The 23,452-nt window shown below is 33.5% G+C and overlaps 1 protein-coding gene across 1 annotated transcript; it reads left to right on the forward strand.

Annotated features, from left to right (window-relative positions):
* Window positions 1-17,090: 17,090 nt before the first annotated feature.
* LOC143557709 (polyubiquitin-like) lies at window positions 17,091-19,006 on the forward strand. The gene is made up of 2 exons (XM_077046715.1): window positions 17,091-17,150; window positions 17,706-19,006. Exon 2 carries the CDS (start codon window positions 17,706-17,708, stop codon window positions 18,738-18,740), a length of 1,035 nt encoding a protein of 344 aa, XP_076902830.1. The 5' UTR covers window positions 17,091-17,150; the 3' UTR covers window positions 18,741-19,006.
* The last annotated feature ends 4,446 nt before the right edge of the window (window positions 19,007-23,452 follow it).

Raw genomic sequence — 23,452 nt, forward strand, 5'->3', positions numbered from 1 at the left:
TACACAAACTGAATAACTCGTAAACTGAAAACTTGTACAATAATAATAAACCTAGCCGTAACCTAATGTTTATATCAGACAACAACTTCGCCTAACATGTTTAGGCGAAGTTGTCCCTAACTTCGCTTGTTCTACAAGTTCGCCCATATCAGGCGAACTTGAGTACCAACTTCGCTTAATACAAAACACAAATCCAACTAACTCGATTACAGACACTAGACACTGAACTACTGACATCATATACCAACAGAGAAAAATATTGAATCCTAGTTTCAAGGCGCGCTTCAAATCGGAGTAATTAGGTACATTTTTTACCATAACCATTCCTGGGAGATCAGTTTTAAATTTTATAAAAAACACTATCTATTTGGTGACGGTTGGAAGCAGTTGGTTAAAGACTTTTGTTTCAGAGTGGTGACGTTCTGTGGTTAAAGTATGTGAAAAACTCTACCATTGATTTAAGAGTGTATGATAAGAATGGTATTCCTTTATTATTTCCACATTTACCACCAATTATTTTTCATCAATTATTAAACTTCAATCTACATGTTGAACATACTGTGGACTCTCCATATTGTGAATCAGTAGTTGGTTATTCTCAAAATCTGGTTTTTGATCATCGTTATAAAACTACGGCTGAAAACTCTGATTGTTATTTAGAGTTCCACAAGAAGATTGAATATCGTATGGTAATAAATATAATACTCTTTTATGCTTTTGTTATATTTTTGTTACTTTAATTTAAAATAAGCATATAAACTTTCTAAATTATTTTTTTAATTTGTAAGCGATTACCCGTTGAAGTCGGAAGACTTGAAAATTTGAAAACGAAACGCTTAATTAAGTTCAGGAGTTTAGTTGGGTCTGAAACAATCTTCAAAGTTAAAAACAGAGGCGAAAACGAAAAGGGTCGCTTTACTTTAATTGGATGGAAATATTACGTAATCAATAATCGATTATGTTTTTGCGGGAGTTTAATTATTCGTTATTATAAGAACGATGTTGTTTTGGTTGTGGTTAAAATTCATTAGTGTTGAGTTTTTGTTTTTATTTTATTATTTTTGTCTTTGTTAAAACTTTATTATAAAACAATGTTATTTCAATTTAATTTTGTCTGCTTTTGAAATAATGTGTTTCGGTATTGGTATTTTTTTTCATTTATTTCTATTTATACCTAACTATTTGTTAATACAATCACAAACTTGTGTGTAATCCTAACTATCACAACTTAAAATTTGTATTATTCGTCTTTTATAGTAATTATGTTTAAACATAGTCAAAAGACATTTATATTAAATATTTGACTTACATTAATATTTGTAATAAACTTAATACTGATATTCTAAATATATTCATAAACTTATTAATTTAAAAATGTATTTCCTAATTTAAGATAATTTCCATTTCCTTATATTAAACACATAACAAATTATATTTAATATTCTATATTCGTTAAATATTCTTTCATAATTATCTTCCGTATTTAGCATTTTGTAGCATGTCTATATCTCTTTCACCATTTTTCTATATCACTTCTCTAATCATGTCTTCATTTTCAAAGAAACGTAAAGTTGTACTCTCCACCTCAAAAAGCAAGAACTGTGATCGAAATGGTATTTAAATTTTGGGTCAAACATGTATGAACTCAACCGATTATTTACCGGTATTGCTTTTTCATTTATATCTTTTATGTGTATATTTCATTTAGGTAATCTTCCAACAAACCAATTGTCTGATGTTTCAAATACACTACAGTCAAATAATGTTCAAAGTGTTCATATTATGCCTCCTACCACATGTTTCTTAACGCATACTTATCTCCAATCTTTCATTACAATCCATAAGGTAAAATCTTTAGGTATCAAAATTTTAAACTTAATTTTAACCATGTTTAATTTGTTAGTTTTGTAATTTTATATTTTTGCTTTACATTGTTTTAATTCATTTTCGTATTGTATATTTATTGAATAAAGGTCAACATCAAATCGGGCCGTTAGGAAACATTTCAAACAATACACCACTTACAATATCTCAAAACTACCCACCAAATAATTATGTGTGTATTTCTGGTCCAAGTAAGTTTTATATGTATTATGTTTTTAATATATGTTTAATTTTATTCTTAATAGTTTCTTGGCTTATGTTAACATTCTAAACGCAGCTTGTAATATTAGAACCGATGCTCCTTATGAAGTTCAAAGCAGTTCTTTTTATGCTATTTCCAAAGGAAAGGAAAACTTGTATCCGTCTACGCTACCAACCGTAAACAAGAATTCTCTATATAACCAACGCACGTATCTCTTTGCATCATTGATAAATATTGCAATTATCTAACTACTGTTATTTTCATTATATATATATATATATATATTTGCAGATGATACTTCTACGCAACTTGACAGTTCTTATTTTGTAAAACAAAAACAAAGAAAGGAAATTGTAGATGGTAAACATGATAAATTAAAACAGTCCTTAAAAAAAGTTCTCAAAGAAGCCCGTCTTCTTCAAGTACCACATTTTTTCTTTGAGTTATTACATTTATATTTATTTTATTTGTTGTTTTAGTTGTTTTATAGTATTGTTTTCAACAAGTTGTGTTATTTCTTCTAACATCATCCCTAAACCAGTGTCAAATATTAGCGAATCTGTTTCTACGTACATAAATTATGGAAGTACCTCATCAACAAGACGTGTTGGCAGACCCAGGAAAATAACCAATACTACTCCTATACCTATGCAGGCGTTCAACGATTTTGAGTTTGTTGTTGACGTTTTTAAAGGCATATCAACAGGTTATTACTTAATACATTACATAAGTCTACATAGTTTGTTATAAATCTTTAGCATCAATGTAATTTTATGTATTGTATAGATTATGTTGATCATGGTGATCAAAGTTTCAAATGTGAGTCTTGCAATGCCTATTTATGGGAAGCTGAATCTAGGAGAGGAAAAAAAATAGTGCCGATACAAGTTTCTCTTTATGTTGCCACAATGGAAATGTTAAACTTCCTTATTTAAAGCACCTCATGAAAGTTATATAAATTTATTTCGTGGCTAAGATTCTGTAAGCAAGTATTTTTTGAAAAATATTAGACGATTCAATTCAATGTTCTCCTTCACATCAATGGGTGGAAAAATTGACAATTCCATTAATAGAGGAAACGCTCCTTACACGTTTAGACTCAGTGGAGAAAACTACCATTCTATAGTAACTCTTCTTCTATTAGATGGTAAGAAACCTCAGTTTGCTCAACTCTACATTTATGATGCAGAGAACGAAATATCAAATCGACAGGGAGTTTTTGGGTAAGACTGATTTTTAAACAGTATATGTTTTTCATTTTTAAACACTTAATTTTTTATCATATACTTCCTTTATATTAACTTTAAAGTGTATTTTTCCCTTTTTGTCTACAGTCAATCATCATTAGATGCAGACAATTTTGATGATTATATTATTAATCATCTAAAGCAAATGTTAGACTCACAAAATCCATTGGTTATCGTATGGTACGTGATTATTTAAAGAAAACCCTCATATTGATTTTAAGCTCCGCATTGTTGGAACAACCAATAAGATGCTAGGATGTATAACTTACCAACAGCCTCTGAGGTTGCTGCTCTTATCATTGGAGATATTGGTGACGCTGTAACATCCCAAAATTCTAGTAAACCAAATGACGCTAGTGTAAAGTTTGTAAATTAATTTATCGTGATTCTCTTGAGGGTTCGGGAAATATATGAGTATGTCCAAAAAGTATTTCATATAGTTTGGGAGCAAGAAGAATCAAATTACAAAGTGCAAGGGCTAAATATTTAACTTATGAAAAGTTATAACCTAAACCTTTCCCTCCCCCCAAACCCATCTGGCCGCAAGTTTCATAGCCCCCAAACCCTTCGATTTTGATCGATTTAATTCAATCCCAAGTTGTTGGAGGTCGTTCAAGGTGTCTACTATACTCTCATGATCTTAAATTTTATAATCTAGGTCGTTAAGATGGTCAATTAATCTATTTCTTGAACTAGAGATAGATTTATATTAAATTCATTTGGCATGCTTTCCGAGTACAAAAGTTGGATTTTTTGGTGTCAAAAGATTACCAGATATGTCTAGTATATCATACTAAAATTTCATGACCATTGGAGTTGTTTTGATAGGTCAATTGATAAAGGGTTCTTGAATGTTGAAATCGTAAATTGTTGTTATTCGGGTATTGTTTGAAGGAATGGGCAACCCGATCAGTTCGAGGGGTCTTATGTTAGTGAAGGGATAGTGGGAAAATTATTTTTTTTGGTTATAGGGGCTGGTTTGGTTGATGATTCCATAATCAGTTTGAAAGAGCGCGTAAAATCTATTAATTTGTGAATTAATGTGAAAAATGATGAGTTTACAAACCCCCACCGACTTGGGTGGTTAAATATTGATGAGTAAGTTGTAAAAAGGTCAAATATTCTCAAAATGGGGCTGGTTTTTTTGGTAGTTGGTTAATCGGTTTGTTAACGTACGAATTCGACACAATTAATGTAAAACGGGAATAGTTTGGGAACCATTGGTGGTGATTTATTGGAAAGGGAGTTTTGGGTAATTTAAGGACTCCGAGGGATGATGTAGATGGATATGAATATTTGGTGCGGCTTTGGGTCAATCCAATCCCATTAGGACGTCTCGTAGAATAAGCGAGTCGTTGCGGTCTAGTTAGTGATTGTTGTGTGCTTTAACTTGATAGGATTGTGATTTTGCGTGATTAGCTAGAGGATCCAGTTGTGATGTTTACGTGATCCATATCAGGTGAGTTTCATGATGCCCCATTTTAAATGTTTTATGTTTTCAGCTAGCATACACGTTTTATGACGATTTTACCCTTTTGAAGTGTTTGGATGATATTGCATAGTTTATGTTATTTTTACTATCTATGCTTGGAAGTTTGTATGATTTATGATTATTTTATTTGTATATGTGTGTGTCGCCACCACGTGAATGTTTTTGTTAAGGCGTGATCGGGTCGAAGAGAAGAATAAAAATTCCTTCATTCCCCTGTTGGGGGTTAAGGTGAGGAGTTCCGAGACAGGAAGATTGTCCTTGGGGCGAACGGATGTTAAAAATACCCTAACAGTTTATCTGTCCTTGGGGTGAAGATTATTCGAGTCCTTAACTTTGTGTTTTGGACTTGAGAGGATGTGACCCGTGTTACGTGCTTGACTGAAGAAAGTTTATTTAATTATTTATTGATATTATTTATGTATTTTATTTTATGAAGACGTATGTCAAACACCTTGGCTAGTCTTTAAAATATTTTGATGATAAAAACATGAACTCACTCAGCTCAAGCTGACTTTGCGTATATGTTAGAATGATTTTTCAAGTGGGACGTGGATGGAATACTGCTTGGAGGTGCACAAGACTACACGGGGTCCCGAGGCAGTTCTAGTCGATGCTCCTCATCATGTTAACATTTATGAATGTTTTAATTTATATTTTTATGTCTTAAGGATAATATGTGGATGTTTTGTAAATTTTCCGTTGCAAGAATACTCTGTATTGAAATTTGGAATGATTACCAATTGTAGGACTCCAGGATTTCGGGGTCTTACAGACGTCATGGACAATAGAGATATAATAGTTAACTCCAGGTCTGGTGGTTTTTTACGAATTAGTGAACTTCATCTTTCTTATACTCCTCTCCAATATCCGTTTCTTTAACCTTTTGGTGAGGATTGTTATAAGGTAGACATTCCTCATAGGAATGTCGATCCTTCATCTACAGCTACCCGTAAGAAGTGCACGATGCGAGAGTTCTTTGCATATAGGTTACAAGATAGGTCGAACCAATTTTCACTACCCTAACGGATGAAGGCTTTTTCAGCAGCTTTTGGTAGACAAATACACCATGGTTGAGAGTCAAAGGTTACATTTTATACGTGGTAAACAGTGTGAAATTAGGTGTGATACATACGAAAGCCTTCGCAACTTTAAAACAACAGGAAATTCAGATGTTTCTACATCTGGGTAGCGTGTAATTCTTTCATCATCTTTTACTGGTGGAAGTAGATATATGATGCAAAATTATTTGGACGCTATGTGTCTTTGTAGATGGTACGGTTATCCAGATTTTTTCTTAACCATTACGTGCAATCCCGGTTGGCTAGAAGTGAAGCATTTTTTAAAGGATACCAATTTAAATTCTAAAGACAGGCCAGATATATTATGTCGGATGTTTAATATGAAGCTTGATTCAATGATTAAGTTGTTGAAGGATAAGTCTTTGTTTTGGAAGGTTAAAGCATGTTCGGTTCGCAATTAAATATTTTTTTTCATATTTTGTTTAGCTTATTTCTAAACTATTTATTTTATTTTATCCTCTAATTCTTTTGTTTAATTGCAAATGCAGCCGTTTACACAATTGAGTATCAGAAACGTGGTCTACCTCATGCCCATATTTGCTTTTTCATTGATCCAGAGAATAAAATTCATAATCCATCACATATAGATCAGTTTATTTCAAGTGAAATTCCAGAAAAGGTCAATGAACCAGACCTATACCAGTTTGTATTCGATCATATGCTTCATGGTCCTTGTGGTTAGGCTAACCCGAGCTGTAGCTGCATGATTGATAGAGAATGTTCCTAGAATGTCCCAAAAATATTTCAAAGTGTGACAAGAATAGATTCAAAAGGTTTTCCAATTTATAAAAGAAGAGATAATAGACGTTACGTCGTTAAGAAAGGTATAAATTTAGATAATAGAAGTGATGTACCTTACAACAAAGTTCTATTACAAAAGTTTCAAGTCTATATAAATGTCGAGTGGTGCAATCAAGAAGGATCAACCAAGTATTTGTTTAAATATATAAATAAGGGTCTAGATCGAGCTACGATTTCCCTTGTCCAAAATAGCAACCTCGAAAATGAAGATCCTAATGTAGATGAGATTAAAGCTTTTTACGATTGTAGATATCTTTCTGCATGTGAGGCTGTTTGGAGAATATTTGCTTTTGATGTTCATTATAGGGTCCCAGCTGTTACGAGACTTCCTTTTCATTTACCTGGTCAACAACAAATAATTTATTGTCCTCAGGAAGATATTGAAGATGTACTTACCAAGACTTCCAATTCAGCTTCAATGTTTACTAGTTAGATGGAAGCCAATAAAAACTATCATTCTGCAAGGAAGCTATCATATGCTGAGTTTCCAACATAGTTTGTATGGAAAAAAACAGTACCACCGAAATGGGTACCAAGGCAACTTGGATTTGCTATTGGTAGAATTCATGCCGTTCCTGCATCATTTGACGAGGCCTACTACTTAAGAATACTTTTAAACAAGGTTAAAGGGCCTAAAGTTTTGAAGATATTCGAACAGTAGATGGTGTTGTTTGTGATTATTTAAGAGATGCATGTTATAGAAGAGGGCTTTTAGATGATGATAAGGAGTACATAAAAGCAATAGAGGAAGCAATTCATACCGCAAACGGAGATTATCTACGAAATTTGTTTGCAACAATGCTTATAACATTCTCCTTATCAAGACCTGATTACGTTTGAGATAATACATGGCATTTCTTAGTCGATGGGATTCTTTAATATCAACAAAAGAAACACAAGAATCCAGGTTAGTTTTGATATATATGTGAACTTGTGTTTGTAGTTTAGTTAACATTAAGTTTATTTTTTTTTTCAGGTTTGATTCTTAGTGACGAGCAACTAAAGAACTTGGCATTACTTGAGCTTGAGGAGTTTTTGGTACCAAACAATTCATCTCTACGTAGGTATACACACATGGTCTTTCCAGATCAGGAATCTATATCTACCTCACTGAATCCTCTTATGATGGAAGAACTATCTTATGATACGGATGCTTTGACTAATGATTTTAAACATTTATGCATTTCTCTAACTGATGAACAAAAAGGCGTTTACAACGAAATATTTAACTCATAGAAACGTAAAAGGTGGTGTTTTTTTCGTGTATGGTTATGGCGGTGCTGGCAAAACATACTTATGAAAAACTTTATCGACCTCAATTAAGTCTAAGGGAGAAATTGTTCTTAATGTTGCTTCAAGTGGAATAGCATCTTTATTATTGGAAGGTGGTAGAACGACTCATTCAAGATTCCTCATTCCAATCAATCTGATCGGGGACTCCCAATGCCAGGTAGTTATTATAAATTTCATTAGGTAGTGATTAATTTAAAGTTAATTTATCTTTTTTAATTACATTATTTAATATATTTTTTAAATATTTTACGTTTTCAGGTTAAGGGAATTACTGATGTTTTTGACTTATTGAAGAAAACATCATTAATAATTTGGGATGAAGCTCCCATGATTCATAAACACGCAATTGAAGCGTTCGACAGAACCCTAAAAGATGTTATGAAAGGTGATTTGTCCAACACTTCTGATTCATTGTTTGGAGGTAAGGTAGTTGTTCTAGGTTGTGATTTCAGACAAATTTTACATGTTGTACAGAATGGAATAAGAAACGATTGTGTGAATGCCACAATTAGTTCTTCCTACATATGGTCAAAGTGTAAGGTTTTGAAACTAACTAAGAACATGAGGTTGACTATTGGTTCTCAAATGCACTTTAGAGATTAAGCAATTCGCTGATTGGTTGTTTGATATTGATGAAGGTAATCTTGGTGGTCCTAATGATGTTGAAGCAGCTATATCAATTCCAAATGATCTTCTCATAAAACATTCCATTGATCCTATGTCTGATTTAATAGACTTTGTGTATCCTTCTATGTCAGAAAGGTTTAATGATCTTACTTACTTTCAAGAACGGGCATTGCTTGTTCCCTTAAATGAGGTGGTTCAAGATATTAATGACCGTATGTTAGCATATTTTCTGGGTCAATAAATGAAATACTTAAGTTAAGATAGTATCGACGAGGTTGAAAGTGTATCAGCAGATTTTGATCCCATGTTGTACTCTCCTGATTTTCTTAATGGTATAAAGATGTCTGAAATGCCAAACCATCGTTTGTTATTTAAGGTGGGAGTTCCTATTATGTTATTAAGGAATATTAATCAGAAAAAAGGTTTGTTTCTGGAACTCGACTACAAGTTGTTAGTTTAGGTAAACGCGTCATTGAAGCTAAGGTTGTTTCTGGCACTAATATCGAATATCGTACTTTAATTAGCCTAATAAGTCTTACACCATCTGATAAGCAACTTCCATTCAAGTTAAAGAGGAGACGGTTTCCTATATCCATTTGTTTTGCAATGACTATAAATAAAAGTCAAAGACAATCGTTAGCGCGCGTTGGATATATTTAAAAGACCCGGTTTTACACATGGCCAACTTTATGTTGCTTTGTCTAGAGTTAAGACTCGAGAAGGTATTAAGATTGTTTTACTAGATAACGAATCCAAACTGATTAATGAAACAAAAAACGTTGTGTATAAAGAAATATTTGGAAACCTACTATGAGTTTTTGATAACACTTTTGGGTGTAGGTTTGTATGTTTTAATTACTTTTAACTTTGTTGAATATAAGGATTGTATTATTTTATTTTGTCTAACTATAGGTGTATATTTGTATGTTAATTTTCCATTCATTGTAGTATCTTTTTCTATATGTTTCTTATATATGTTTTATCTTTTACAAATTTAAGTTTTAAAACTTTTAAACAAGTTATACATTTTATTTTATCTCCGTTATATTTGATATATATGATCTACATTATCAATTTACTAGATAAAAAAAATAGCTTTCATGTTCATAAATAGTCTGAAAATATAGGGTTAATCATGAGTCTTCTTGAATCAATACAACCGTCGTTCCTAATTATGATTAATAAAATAAATTTGTAAGATCAACATACAGACCATAACTTCTTCAATCAATACCAATCTTTTTTTCAATTTCTTCAACCATGGCCACCATTGTTGACTGGAAATATTCCACCGATTTGAATAAATATGAGTTTGTTCTTAGCGATCTCTCCTTAATCCACATGGATAATATTCAATATGTTATGTCTTTTAGTATTATGTTTCGGTACCAAATGCACGCCATCGGGATTCGCAAAGAAGTTCAAACCGAGGAAGAAAAAGCATTGATGAATGTTATACATGAAAATATTTAACAAGATGATCAAGAAGTTCTTCTTATGGTCAATGTTAGTGAGTGGTTTTTTATCCTTTCTAGAATAATGTGGTTATAAAGTATGTGAATGGGCAATAAAAGATTGTTAAGCCTAAATCAATATTGCAATCCAATGATCTTTATCTTTTAAGAGATTTCGATAAATTGATGTAACATTTCGTTGTTTTTCGTTCTTTTCATATTGTAATCGTGACCCAAACCGATCCATACCCCGGTTCGTATTTGGAAAATTTTCAATAAAATCTCGCTTTTTGTTTAAGATTTAATCTTTATTTATTTATGTATTTATTTAATTAGCTATTTAATTATATATAACTATTACTAATATGCACAACAAGTCCCTTAACTTAGTTTTAACCACTTTTGCACCCACATCAATAGAACAAGGACCTAATTGCAAAAATTATTCAATTTTCCCTCCTCTCTCTCCCTCACAGTCGGCAGCCAAAGAACCCCCCCCCCCCTTTCTTGAACCATAATTCACGTACTAATTGACGAAATTGATGTTACCATATCATTCCAAACCATAAATCGCGTCCACCGACACCCTAAACTTGGTAAATTACTACCAATCGACGGCTATTTCGTTAAATACGAACCGCGGCCTAAATGGTTCCTAAAACACTATATAAACATATTCATAATTCAATTCAACTCATCCACATCACCCTCATAACAGGCCGAACCTAAACCCTAACTTAATTGCACCCTGCAAGGCCGTCAATACTCGTTTCGAGATCAAGTTAGAGCCGGGTTTAGTTGTTATTCGTCCCCCATCAATTGGTTAGTTTTTCTGGTAATTTTAATATGCATTTGATTCGTTTTTAACCATGTATCAATAACCCTAACCTAATTTGAATAAAAAACAATCAATTAAATGGTTTTGAGTTCTAGGGTTTGTATGTGAAGTTATTGGGGAAGAACCATAACCTGAATATGTGTTTATTAGTTTTCGTGTTCAGCAAAACGTAGAGCTTGAGAGCCGGCCTGGGGCGCGGGTTCGAATCCCCCATGCCCGGTTTTTGTGTTTTAGTTTTTTGAATTTCATTTTTAAAAGGTTTTACTATTATTATACATACATAACATCTAAATAAGTATTGTTTTGATAAACCGAACCTCGAAACAACTCTTTCCTTTACGTATTCATGTTATATATAAATATATAACTTTATGTATAATACGCATACACTTAAAAAACGAAGACAAAAAAAGATGTATAATAGTCCTTTTACAACTCTCGCTAACGAACCAAATTATGTTAGATATTCAAAATATTTCATGTAACTTTTTCGATAGTATATGCATATATTATTAATGTCTACCTTATTTATGTAAAAATTAAACATAATAACAATAATAGTTTAAATCCTAAATGATTCCAAAATCCTTATAAACCGATTTGTAACCGTTATGTCGTGTCATTTTATTTTATTGGCTATACCCTCTAATTTATATTATTTACAAATTTAATAACAACTTTTGTTTTTATCAAATAATGTACTTAAACCATATCAATTCCCAAATCCGTCATACGCCTTGTTATTATTTCACTAATCTTATTTAGTTAATATTAATATCAACTAGGAACTTCTGTTGACGTAACCCGAGGAGCTCGCCGCTTTTATCTTAAATTTTCTTTTATCGTCATCTCGTTCCTATTAATCCACTAATTAAGGTGAGTTTACATATCCCCCTTTTGCAGCTTTTAAATTTTGAGGGTGACATGTATACCCTATTTACATTACACATTTTTATTTCCACATCTATTCAAAACACAATTCAATACATGTTTATGTGTGATTATTGCATGCTCTATGATAAGGCTCTATGTGCTTAATTGTTTATATTATGTTCGGTGGTTGGTATTTCATCCTCATCTATTTCTAGTCTAATCATACATTTACCCAAGTACTTTGATTTCGTATCAATAAGAACGGGTCCACATCTATTTAGTTGTTTACATTTTCATAAGAATTGTAATACTCATCATTTACATATGAATTGTGATTTATCTCTATATATATATAAAACTAAAACTTATGTATTCTCACCAACATTCGTGTTGACAAACTCTATTTTCATACATGTTACAGGTACAAGTAGTTGATATTATTCAAGATTGAAGACAATAGTTTGATCTTAAGATATCTATTCATATTACACAAAAGAACGATTTATTTGATTTAATTATTGTAATTTGTGTACTTGATATAATGTTAATAAAAATTAAATAATAATTGCCACATTATTTAGTGTCCTTTTGAGCTACTGTCTAATCAATACGTTACGCATTGGTATGTTCCGCAGCATTTGGTCGGGGTGTGACACTTGAAGCTTTCTAATGATAGAAAGAAAGCGGCACATTTTGATTTGGAGAATGAAGTCGGTGAGAAGGTTAAATGGTTGATAGAGTGCCAAAACTATGAATTCGATTTGATGATCTTGCAAGCTCTTTGGATTCTGAAGATGAATTAAGGTAATAGAAATTCAATAAGTTACTTATTTAGTTGATAAGTCTAAATTCTTACTTTATTGTTTACTTTGTTTTGTTTATTTATGTTATTAGTTTACTTCTTAAAAACAAACTTTCAAAAACGTACAATAAACTGGTATGATCATTTATTTTGTTTGTCAGGTTGTGATGACAGTTTGCTTTTTTGGTGTTCTGGTAGAAGTTGATGGTTGGTAAATTTAACTTCCACATGTTTAGATCTTCTTTTGAAATCTCCTTTTATGTTTATATTTAGTTTGTCTTATTATTAAGCTTCAATTAACGCAATCTGAATTTTTTATTTTATGTTTTAGTGGTTATGTTTAATATGCTTGTTTATAAACATGATAGTCTCAATATTCTTTGATTTTTGATGACCAGTTTGATGCATTTTTTTTTTTTGGTTATAAAGTTATGTTAAATTTTATTCTTTTTTAAATGTTTTCTTATAAAATTTTATAATTGTCTATATTTATATGCTAATTGTTGCATTTTTCACATTTTCTTTTTAGTTCAACATAATTAGGTAGCTATTTATGTTAATATAAAGTTATTATGATATACATTAACATTTTGGTTTAATACTTAATTAAGTTCCATGGTTTGTTTGTTTTTCAGGTTGTAAAGCCGGATGATTTTGTTTTAGGACGGAAATTTTCAAGATCATCCTGGTATAATACTGTTAATATCTAATGTTTTCATGACTTTGATAAGAAACTCAAATTTTTGTAACTATTAACTTTTTATGTAGACAATGTTATTCTCTATTTTTTTGGTTGGGTTGTCCTAATGTTGATATATGGTTGTATATTTATGATATTTTATGGTTGTTTATATACATTTGTTACTTATCTAATTTCAACCAATGTGTAACACGGGTACCATCCTAGTTATATTATTATTAATCTCACAAAATATTTGATATGAAAATCTTATAAAATAGAAATATATTAAAAACTAATATCTAATTTTTTTTAAAAAAATTATAATTTATAATTGTGAAACATCTTATAGTAACAAAAATAAGCGGGTCATGAGTCTTACCAAACCCAAATAACTTTTAAACGGGTTATAGCATCTCAATTATTTGTGAAACAATTTCATCATCAAATCCTAAGTACATTTTTTAACTTTCTTACAATAAATAAAATAAAAATTCAAAAAAATATATATAAATATTATAAACGAATAATGTAAAACAATATTGTAATACGGGTGATAAAAGTAGATAACTTTTAAAATAATATATGTTCAATCAAGAATATCACTAAGAATATTTATTTGTGAAATCATTCCTTATAATAACTAAAACTAAAATCCAAAAAACATATAAATAATATAAATAAATAATGTAAAATAAACTCATAATTCGAGAAATAAAAGCTAGTATATCTAACTATCTATATAATTGTCTACCATAAAATCCTATGTGTCGCTATCACGTCGCTCCCCACCCCCTCTAGAGTCACCAGATTGCTTGATTTCTAAATGGAGGCTTCTCATTAATTTAACCCGTTTCGGACCCGTTTATGTTTATACGAGTACGGGTTATATCTCACCCACATACCCACGAACATGTCAATATCTTTTTGTCATTCTTCACCTCTGTCTAAACCCTAAATTACTTCTTCAAAGTTCAATCCTTGTATCAATCTATCGATCGAATATGGAAATTATAAATAATATCTTTTTTTTAAAACAAAATCATATATTAATTTTGGTAGATACCTATTTTATAGGATTTTCAAATCAAATATTTGAGAAGATTAATTTTTAGTTTAATGAGATGTTATAACTCGTTTAAGGAATATCTGGGTTTGGTGAGACTCATACCCATGAATTCGGGTCAAATGCATGAGAAGCTTCCATTTACAAATAATGCAATCTGGTGGCTTGAGAGAATGTAGAGAGTAACCAGAGAGCGACACGTAGGATTTTAGAGCTTTCATTTATATAAATTATAGATAGGGTATGGTTAAAATAAAAACTCACTGAAGTTGTGAAAACCCTAGAAACTCTATGTTAACCATTGATCTTGATGAATAGATGGTTGAGATTGAATGATTAAAATATATTTTTGTAAAAAGCCAATAACACGTCCAAATGCATCATCGACTAGGACTAGAACAAACTTTTAGCGATAATATTTAATGGAAAATGATTAAAATATATGACCGAATTTATATTATATGTCGTTTTATATATGCAACTTGATTTAAAAAAAATGAAACAGAAAAGATAAAGATAAGACCAGGTGTAGTGGCCAACGTTTTGGTGAAAACGCGGGGGGTACACCCCCCCCCCCCCCACGCGTTATGTTGATTTTTTTTTGTGCGTTGTATCTAAAACGTGGAGAATGGCACATTAATCAAAAAGGACCGTTGCTTTTTGACCGTTGGAGAATAAAAAAAAAATTATTTCCTATATATTAAACCATTTCATCCCCAATCAAACCTCGTCAAATTTATAAAAATTCTCTTTCAACTCTATAAAAATTCCTTACACAAAATTCACTATATATGGATTCTCCATCTATATATAAACAGTTTTTCGGCCCCGACCAAGAAGCCGAGGACATGGAGGAGGAACAGGCGGTTACGAGTGCGATTATGCTCGCGAAACAGTATATGAGTTCCGTTACGGGTGCAATTAGCTCTCCACCCCCCCGTTTCGAAAAGAGCATATATCGAACAAGATCGTGCCGAAGCCAACAAGCGGTTGATGGCGGATTACTTCTGCGACTCGCCGAGATACAAGAACCCGAAGACCTTTAGGCGTCGTTTTCGGATGTCTAAAAATTTATTTATGCGCATCACCAATGATTTGGAGCGTGAGTTTGATTACTTTAAGCAAAAACCTGACGCTCGAGGGACGCTAGGATTCACGGCTATTCAGAAGGTTACGTCAGCCGTGCGCGTGCTCACCTACGGAAACACGACCGACATCAACGACGAGTATTTAAAGATGGCCGAAAAACAACTCGAGACACCTTAGAGTATTTTTGTTACGGTACGTTTTGTTTTTTTTTTTAAATAGTTTTTCACTTGTTTACTGTGATCATTTATTTTATAAAAGTTTTGTAAAATATAGGAATATTTAAACTATATGGACCACATTATCTGAGAGAGCCCAACGTTAACGATCTACAACGTCTTTACGAGGCACATACAAGGGTGCATGGTTTCCCCGACATGATAGGGAGTGCAGATTGCATGCATTGGGAATGGGCTAATTGTCCAACTGCATGGCGAGGTCAATTCACACGAGGTGACCAAAAGGGACCAACGGTCAGCCTTCAAGCGATCGCTTCATACGACCTTTGGATTTGGTCGGCATTCTTTGGTGTTCTCGGTTCCAACAATGACATAACCGTCTTAGAGCAGTCTCCTGTGATGGAGAGTTACATATCTGGGACCGTTTCCGTCGCTTCGTTTTGGGCTAACGATAACTTCTACCATCATGGTTACTATCTGGGTGATGGAATATATCCAGAGTTCGCGATAATTGTTAAAACATTCACAGACCCGATGGATGAAAAAAGACAGTATTTTAAGAAAGTGCAAGAGTCTGCGAGAAAGGATATCGAGAGGTGTTTTGATGTTCTTCAACAACGATGGCATTATGTTAAAAATCCTTGTCGTCTGTGGTCTTTAGAAAGAATGAGATGTGCTATGTATGCGTGTATCATAATGCATAACATGATCATCAAGGACAAGGGAAGAGCAATATGTCCAACTTTCATACCGGACCCGGATCCACCACGGACTCCGGCAAGTATGGAGCAACAACTTGAAAACTCGGATTCCGTGCGGTCAAGAGAGATACATAACGCACTAAAGGAGGATTTGGTCCAATATCTTTGGATGTGTCGGCCTCTGCCTGGTGAAAACGATGATCAAAACGAGGACAACAATGAAGACGATGATGAAGACAACGACGACGATGGCGAAGACGATGAAAACGACGAGGACGACGACGAAGAGGGCGAAGACGATGAAGAAGGCGAAGACGACGACGACGACAACGACAAATAGTTTTTTTTTATTTTCTTGTAATATTTATTTAATAAAATATTATTGTTATTTGATTATTCTTATTAAAAATTAAAAAAAAACAAAAAGTGTAAAAGTGACTGGGCGCCACGTGACGCATAATCCCTGGTAGTGAAGAGTTATAACTATAGCTTGTTTTTGTACAAAACCATAACTCTGACTAGTCGTCACGTGATGCATAACCACTGATAGTGGAGCTTTATGAATACACATGATCGGCTAATATATTCCAAACCAAAAGCAGGTGCCTACCCTAGAATAACCCGCCGATTAAATATCACAATCAAACGCTTGGTCATCAGTTCACCACACACGTGGCAAGCTTTCGTTTGTTGGTCATCCAGCATCCCGTTACGTTAACCTTCCTTTGCGTGAACTATGGTGATTCTTTTTCTATAAATTCAACCCAAAATCGTTGAACCCAAAATCGTTGTTATTATTCATCATACTTACATTCTTCAATTCTCAGTTTTCTTCAATTATCTCAAGGTATTGTTTCTTTGTTTGCAATTTTAATTATTATTATTATTATTATTATTGTTTAATAATTTGAGATTATTCGTTTAGATCCGTATATGATGATATTAACTTTTTTTCGTTTAATTTCCCTCAAATGATCTAACCGATGAATTCTTCTTTCGATTATAATTTCAACGCTTTGAATAGGTATAGAATTTAGAGTTGTTGATATTAGGTTTGATGAATTAACCCGTGAATTTAGGCTTTCTTGTTTATTGATATCTGCATGATGTGGCTTTTAATTACAATTGAATTCGATTATACTGTTTTTGATATTAGGTTTAGGGTTTCAATCGTGAATTTGGGCGTCTTTTCTTTATTGATCTTAATTTCATGATTGATGTTGGTTTGTTTGATTTGCAATTCAAATATTATCAATTAGGGTTAGGGTTTGGTTCGTAAATTTAGGCGTTTTATGTTATTGATCTAAGTTTTATTAATTGATGTATAGACTTATATGTAAATTAGATCAAATATTTACAAATTTGTTTTTAACAATTGTTTTGTATTTTTGGAATTGAACAGATGCAGATCTTCGTGAAAACCCTAACTGGCAAGACCATCACTCTCGAGGTTGAGAGCTCGGATACCATCGACAACGTCAAGTCCAAGATCCAGGACAAGGAAGGGATTCCCCCAGATCAGCAGCGTTTGATCTTCGCTGGAAAGCAACTCGAGGACGGCCGAACTCTTGCTGACTACAACATCCAAAAGGAGTCAACTCTCCACTTGGTCCTCCGTCTCCGTGGCGGTATGCAAATCTTTGTCAAGACCCTCACTGGAAAGACCATCACTCTTGAGGTCGAAAGCTCGGATACCATTGATAATGTCAAGGCTAAGATCCAAGACAAGGAAGGAATCCCCCCAGACCAGCAGAGGCTTATCTTTGCCGGTAAGCAGCTCGAGGACGGTCGGACTTTGGCTGACTACAACATCCAGAAGGAATCCACCCTTCACTTGGTCCTTCGTCTCCGTGGTGGTATGCAGATTTTTGTCAAGACCCTAACCGGAAAGACCATCACTTTAGAGGTCGAAAGCTCTGACACCATCGATAACGTCAAGGCGAAAATCCAAGACAAGGAGGGTATTCCCCCAGACCAGCAGAGGTTGATTTTTGCTGGTAAGCAGCTTGAGGATGGAAGGACTTTGGCTGACTATAATATACAGAAAGAGTCCACCCTGCATTTGGTCCTCCGTCTCCGTGGTGGGATGCAAATCTTTGTGAAGACCCTGACCGGAAAGACCATCACTTTGGAGGTCGAAAGCTCTGACACAATCGATAACGTCAAGGCGAAAATTCAAGACAAGGAGGGTATCCCACCGGACCAGCAGAGGTTGATCTTTGCTGGTAAGCAGCTTGAGGATGGGCGGACTCTTGCGGATTACAACATCCAAAAGGAGTCAACTTTGCATCTTGTGTTGAGGTTGAGGGGAGGAATGCAGATTTTCATGAAGACGTTGACTGGGAAGACGATTACTCTGGAGGTGGAGAGTTATGATACGATTGATAATGTGAAGGCGAAGATTCAGGATAAGGAGGGGATCCCACCAGATCAATAGAGGTTGATTTATGCAGGGAAGCAGCTTGAAGATGGGCGTACTCTTGCGGATTATAACATCCAGAAGGAGTCTACCCTGCATCTTGTGCTTCGTCTTCGTGGTGGTTTTTAAGTGGTTTGTGGTTGATGTTTGGAACTGTTTGTGGTGTTTTTGGTTTGATTGTGATTGTGGTTGAATAAAGACATGTTTGTTTTGTGTTTTGTTGAAGTACTCTTGGGAAGAATGGATATTTTAATCGTTCAATGGAATATGGTGTTTGTGTAATTTATTGTATGTTATTCTGCTTTCTTCATGCTTTTACTTGTTTATATATGTGGGGTTTGCTTTAAATTACTGTGAAAGCTTTTCTGCAAATCTGCAATGGTGAAAAACATTGGTTTGTAGAAAAAAATGGTAATCGGTTGAGTCAATATGTAACTGCAGCATGAGTATGACTCGCGAGCCATGTAAAAGCCAGCCTGGTTGTGAAACCCACGTACGCATTGTCCTTTGGAAGCCAAGCCCACAGGCATTAGTTTAATTTACTCTGATCACGGCTTCACCTCACCATTTTCACCCAACCGTCTTTTTTTCTAATCAATGTAGCTGAGGGGTCTAATGCTATTTTAATCTTTCCCCAATTTTATTGAAGAACTAAAATACATTTTCAAAAGATGAAACGTTCATAAACGACTTCAGAAGATAAATTAGTTTCAGGGGTTTTTGTAGTTGTCTTCCTCAGTAATGAGTGAATTTTACTTTTGTATTCTGTCAACCTCAGACACTACTTTTGGTTAAGAGATTTTCATCACTTGTGAACTTCATCAATAACAACAAAAAGATTTTTATCCGAAGAGAAGTGTTGCGTTGCTACACAAAGACTTAAATGTCCAGTCTTGAAAGAATTTTCTGGCTCATGTTTCTGAATTATGCATGCATTAGGTTTGAAGACGGAAGGACTGAGAAGTGTGGTCTCAACAGTTTCTCCTCCTAGAAAATAGATATCAGTGTTCGTGTTTGAGCCGAGGTACCATGATGATACAAAAAACCAAACTATAATAAAATAAATACATCCCACGTAAGTTTAGTTTGCTAAAAAATTGTATTGTATCTATATAAGTGATAAAAATAGTCTAATTTAGATAACTTTTTCATCTTTTAAAACATTTCTAGTTGCACTAGTATTTCTATTTAAATTTATGTCACCAATTTCATTTTTAACAAACAATAAAAATATATATAATAACCGATAAAAAAACTTTAGGGGCATTTTCCAAGGAATACAAAGGACACACATTCTTTATGTAAATTTTAACAAAGTTTAATCTTGATTCTTGAGTGGGTTCTCTAAGCCCGACGTGCCTCCACCCATGTCTGTTGTGGAGGATTGATGGAGTTAGATGAAGAATATGACATCATTTTGATATACTTGTCCGGACACAACACATCCCTCGAACAAGTTGCTCTATAGATGGAATCATGGGCCATTTACATTCGGTCTTCCTAGATGAACTCTACTCGGTTTGGTGCTCATTGTTACCATCTGGATTCAGGCGGATGCGAGGCGAGATTGTATGTGATGACGGTTGTATAAATTAGTCATCACTTTGATTCTTATGGGTGATAGTCATTTCAGCAAAAAGCAATGTTTGATCTCATGTATTCTTCTAAGTATTTGTAACATTATGAAAATTTCAGATCGAAAATAACAATTATTCAAACTCCAAGAACCATATTTGAAAATTTGTTTTCTTGACCCATCGCGATACGCGATGGATCAGATAATAACCCATCGTGTATAGCGATGGATTGTCACAAAAATCCAAGAAAACAAAGGGATCGCGATACGCGATACCCCGAAGCCACAACGTCATCGCGTATCCAGCCACGTGGCAAGCCTATTGGTGACGCGACAAGCCTAGTCGCGATACGCGATGGCCTTCAATTGGCCCATCGCGTATCGCGATGCCTTACCGAATTCAGCCTATAAATAGCCTATAGTAATGTTGGGTGAAGCTAGAGCTTGAGGCATCCGGAAAAAATAACACCCCGTTTAGAAAGTTTAATATTTATTTATTTGTAGAAAATCATATTTAAATCATATAAGTTGAACAGAAGCAAAACTACAAATTGGCTTAGTGGTTGTCCGTTATAGTCTGAGGCCTCTGTCTTTTAGATGTTTCCAACTCAGGTTTAATACTCTCATAAATTACTTTTTGTTTCTAAATTTTTCCCCATCCACATCTCACTTTTTTCACTGTAGGGAAAGATAAAAACAAAGTTGTGTGGTTTAAATACAAATTGGTTTATTGAATTCTAATAATCCCTGTTAACTGGAATTGGTCGATAATAATCTCAAGTCAGTTTATTACCATTGGAGGCCCCAAACTTAAACAACTTGGCCCCGTTAAAAAGGACATAGTGACGTTATATTTTTTTTAATTTTAAACTAATGTTTTAGGACTTTTGATCGGAAGGAGAATACGAATCGATTGATGTAAAACTTCATTCGAAACGGTGATCCAAAACGACGAAACAATGCTTCATTTCGGGTGTTTGAACTTCCAATGAACAAAAATCAAGCTATTGGATCACCAGTTGAGCTAAGTTTTACATCAATCATCCCGTATCCTCCTTCCGATCAAAATCCCTAAAACATTAGTTCGAAATTTGAAAAAAAGTATATATATAACGCCGTTAAGTTCTTTTTGCGGCGGCCCATTGGGGCCAACTTTTTTAAATTTGGGACCGCCAATGGCGATAAAGTGACTTGGTATTATCATCGGCGATTACACTTTAATAGGGATTATTAAAGTCCAATAAACCTATATAAATCAAACTCCTTTTCTAAAATAAAAATTGAAAATTTTGTAGTCTCATATACGCAACACAGCAATCACTCGATAAATTCTAAAAATTAAGCTTATATTTTATGTAAGTTCATCTCTCTAAGTTTCTCATAAAGGCTCAGATTTGTCTTACGTTTCAGACCTCCAAAATGATTGGGCCATGACTGCCCCTAAACTCTTGTTCGATTAAACACATAACGAACCTTGAGCAAGAATTGGACCTCTTTTTATCTTGTTTGTTTGTTTGTGGCGTCAATATAGTATTATATAATTTTGAAATATGTTCATTAGGTAATCGTAAATAAATTAATATTTATCATTGAGGACAAGAAATTACGAGTGTACCCCCAGCATGGAATACGGTGGTAAAAAGCCCAAGGAAAATAGAGGCTTGTATAAAAATCGAGTCTCAACCGTTCACCTCTTCTCTTGTCCATCTACATTTTCATTTTCATTTTCACATATCACCACCATTACCGTTTCCTCACCTCCATCGTCTCCTCCGATCGCCCGCAAGCTCTTTCTTCGGTCAGGTACCTGCCGTTTCGTCTTCATTCGGTTGTTGGATCAAAACTCAATCTTATATTACGGTTTATTTATGCAACAGATTTGGGTAATGCTACCTTATTATTTTGCAAATTTGATTAATGATTAAACACCTTCATCTACATTAGATTGCATAAACTCCCTCATAATCATTTTTTAAGAAAGTTGGTGCATCATCTTCATTTAAAATAATCCCTACATTTTAATTAGAAAAATGATTTCTTAAATCAAGTTAATCTTAATCTCATTGTTATCATTATCATATAATGATTATGATTAGGAAACGAACCACCAAACCAAAGCAAGTCGGCCGGTTGGTTTGGTCCTGATCGGTTTCATTTAATCTTTTTTATTTATTTATCTTTGGAAATGTGATTGGTGTATGTATTATAATAATTAATCATCTTTATCATTTTTAAAGTTTCTAACATGAACTAACAATATTCAAATATAAAATAAAAAAGAAATTGCGGTTCAAACCACCAAACTACTATAACAGGACTCGTCCAACCCATCTAGTTTGTCTTCTGAACCGTAATTATTGGTCGGGTCAATTTCTTTATCAATTCTCAATAAAACGGACCATAAACACCTTATCATCCTTCCATTTTCCCTACTTTTTCCTGCATGCCACATCATATTTTTCCTTGCATTCCAGGTTTTTTTTCCTCATTTCCGCCCAACATCATGGTATCATGTTGAATCTACCACAGCAGAGTCGACTAAACTCAAGAACTGATCTTGAATATTATATGCTCTGTTGCCTTTTCTTCTTGTACACACTAGATAGAGAGAATAATATTAATATTCTTCTTGTTTGTTGATGCTGTACGTACAGCAAGAAAGAAAGAAATAAAGAATAAAAAGCTTTGGATGATGACTGCACTTTTTCAACTTGAAAACACAGTGGCGAAGACTTTTTTGACGAACAAAAACAACTCAATATTATTAAGAAACGACACACGAAAAACTTAATAAACCTATGTGAACCAAGGGTTTATATAACACTCTTGATTCGAGTCCTACTCGTATTCAAATACACAATTTGAATCTAACTCAAATATGTTTTAGGATAAGACTAACTTAATAAAAATAAGACAAACTTATTAATAAATAATAAACGAATTATTATTTAAATCTCCTCCAAGACACCCCATGAGATTTACCGAACCGCCCTTAAATAGCGTCTCGTTTAACACTCCCTCTCGATATTTGCTTCCTTCATTCCCAAACGAGTACAAAACTTCACTAGCTTCTCTTTTGGCAAACTCTTTGTGAACATATCAGCAGCTTGCTCCAACGTGTTAACATATTTAAAATCAATTTCTCCATTTAACA

The sequence above is a fragment of the Bidens hawaiensis genome, unplaced genomic scaffold (genome assembly GCF_021521415.1).
Source record: "Bidens hawaiensis isolate Kalapana, Puna unplaced genomic scaffold, B.hawaiensis_p1.1 tig00019089_1, whole genome shotgun sequence".
Taxonomy (NCBI): Eukaryota; Viridiplantae; Streptophyta; class Magnoliopsida; order Asterales; family Asteraceae; genus Bidens; species Bidens hawaiensis.

Bases quoted from the DNA above. Each gene is read 5' to 3' on its own strand.
- LOC143557709 (XM_077046715.1), top strand. From the start codon at position 17,706: ATGCAGATCTTCGTGAAAACCCTAACTGGCAAGACCATCACTCTCGAG.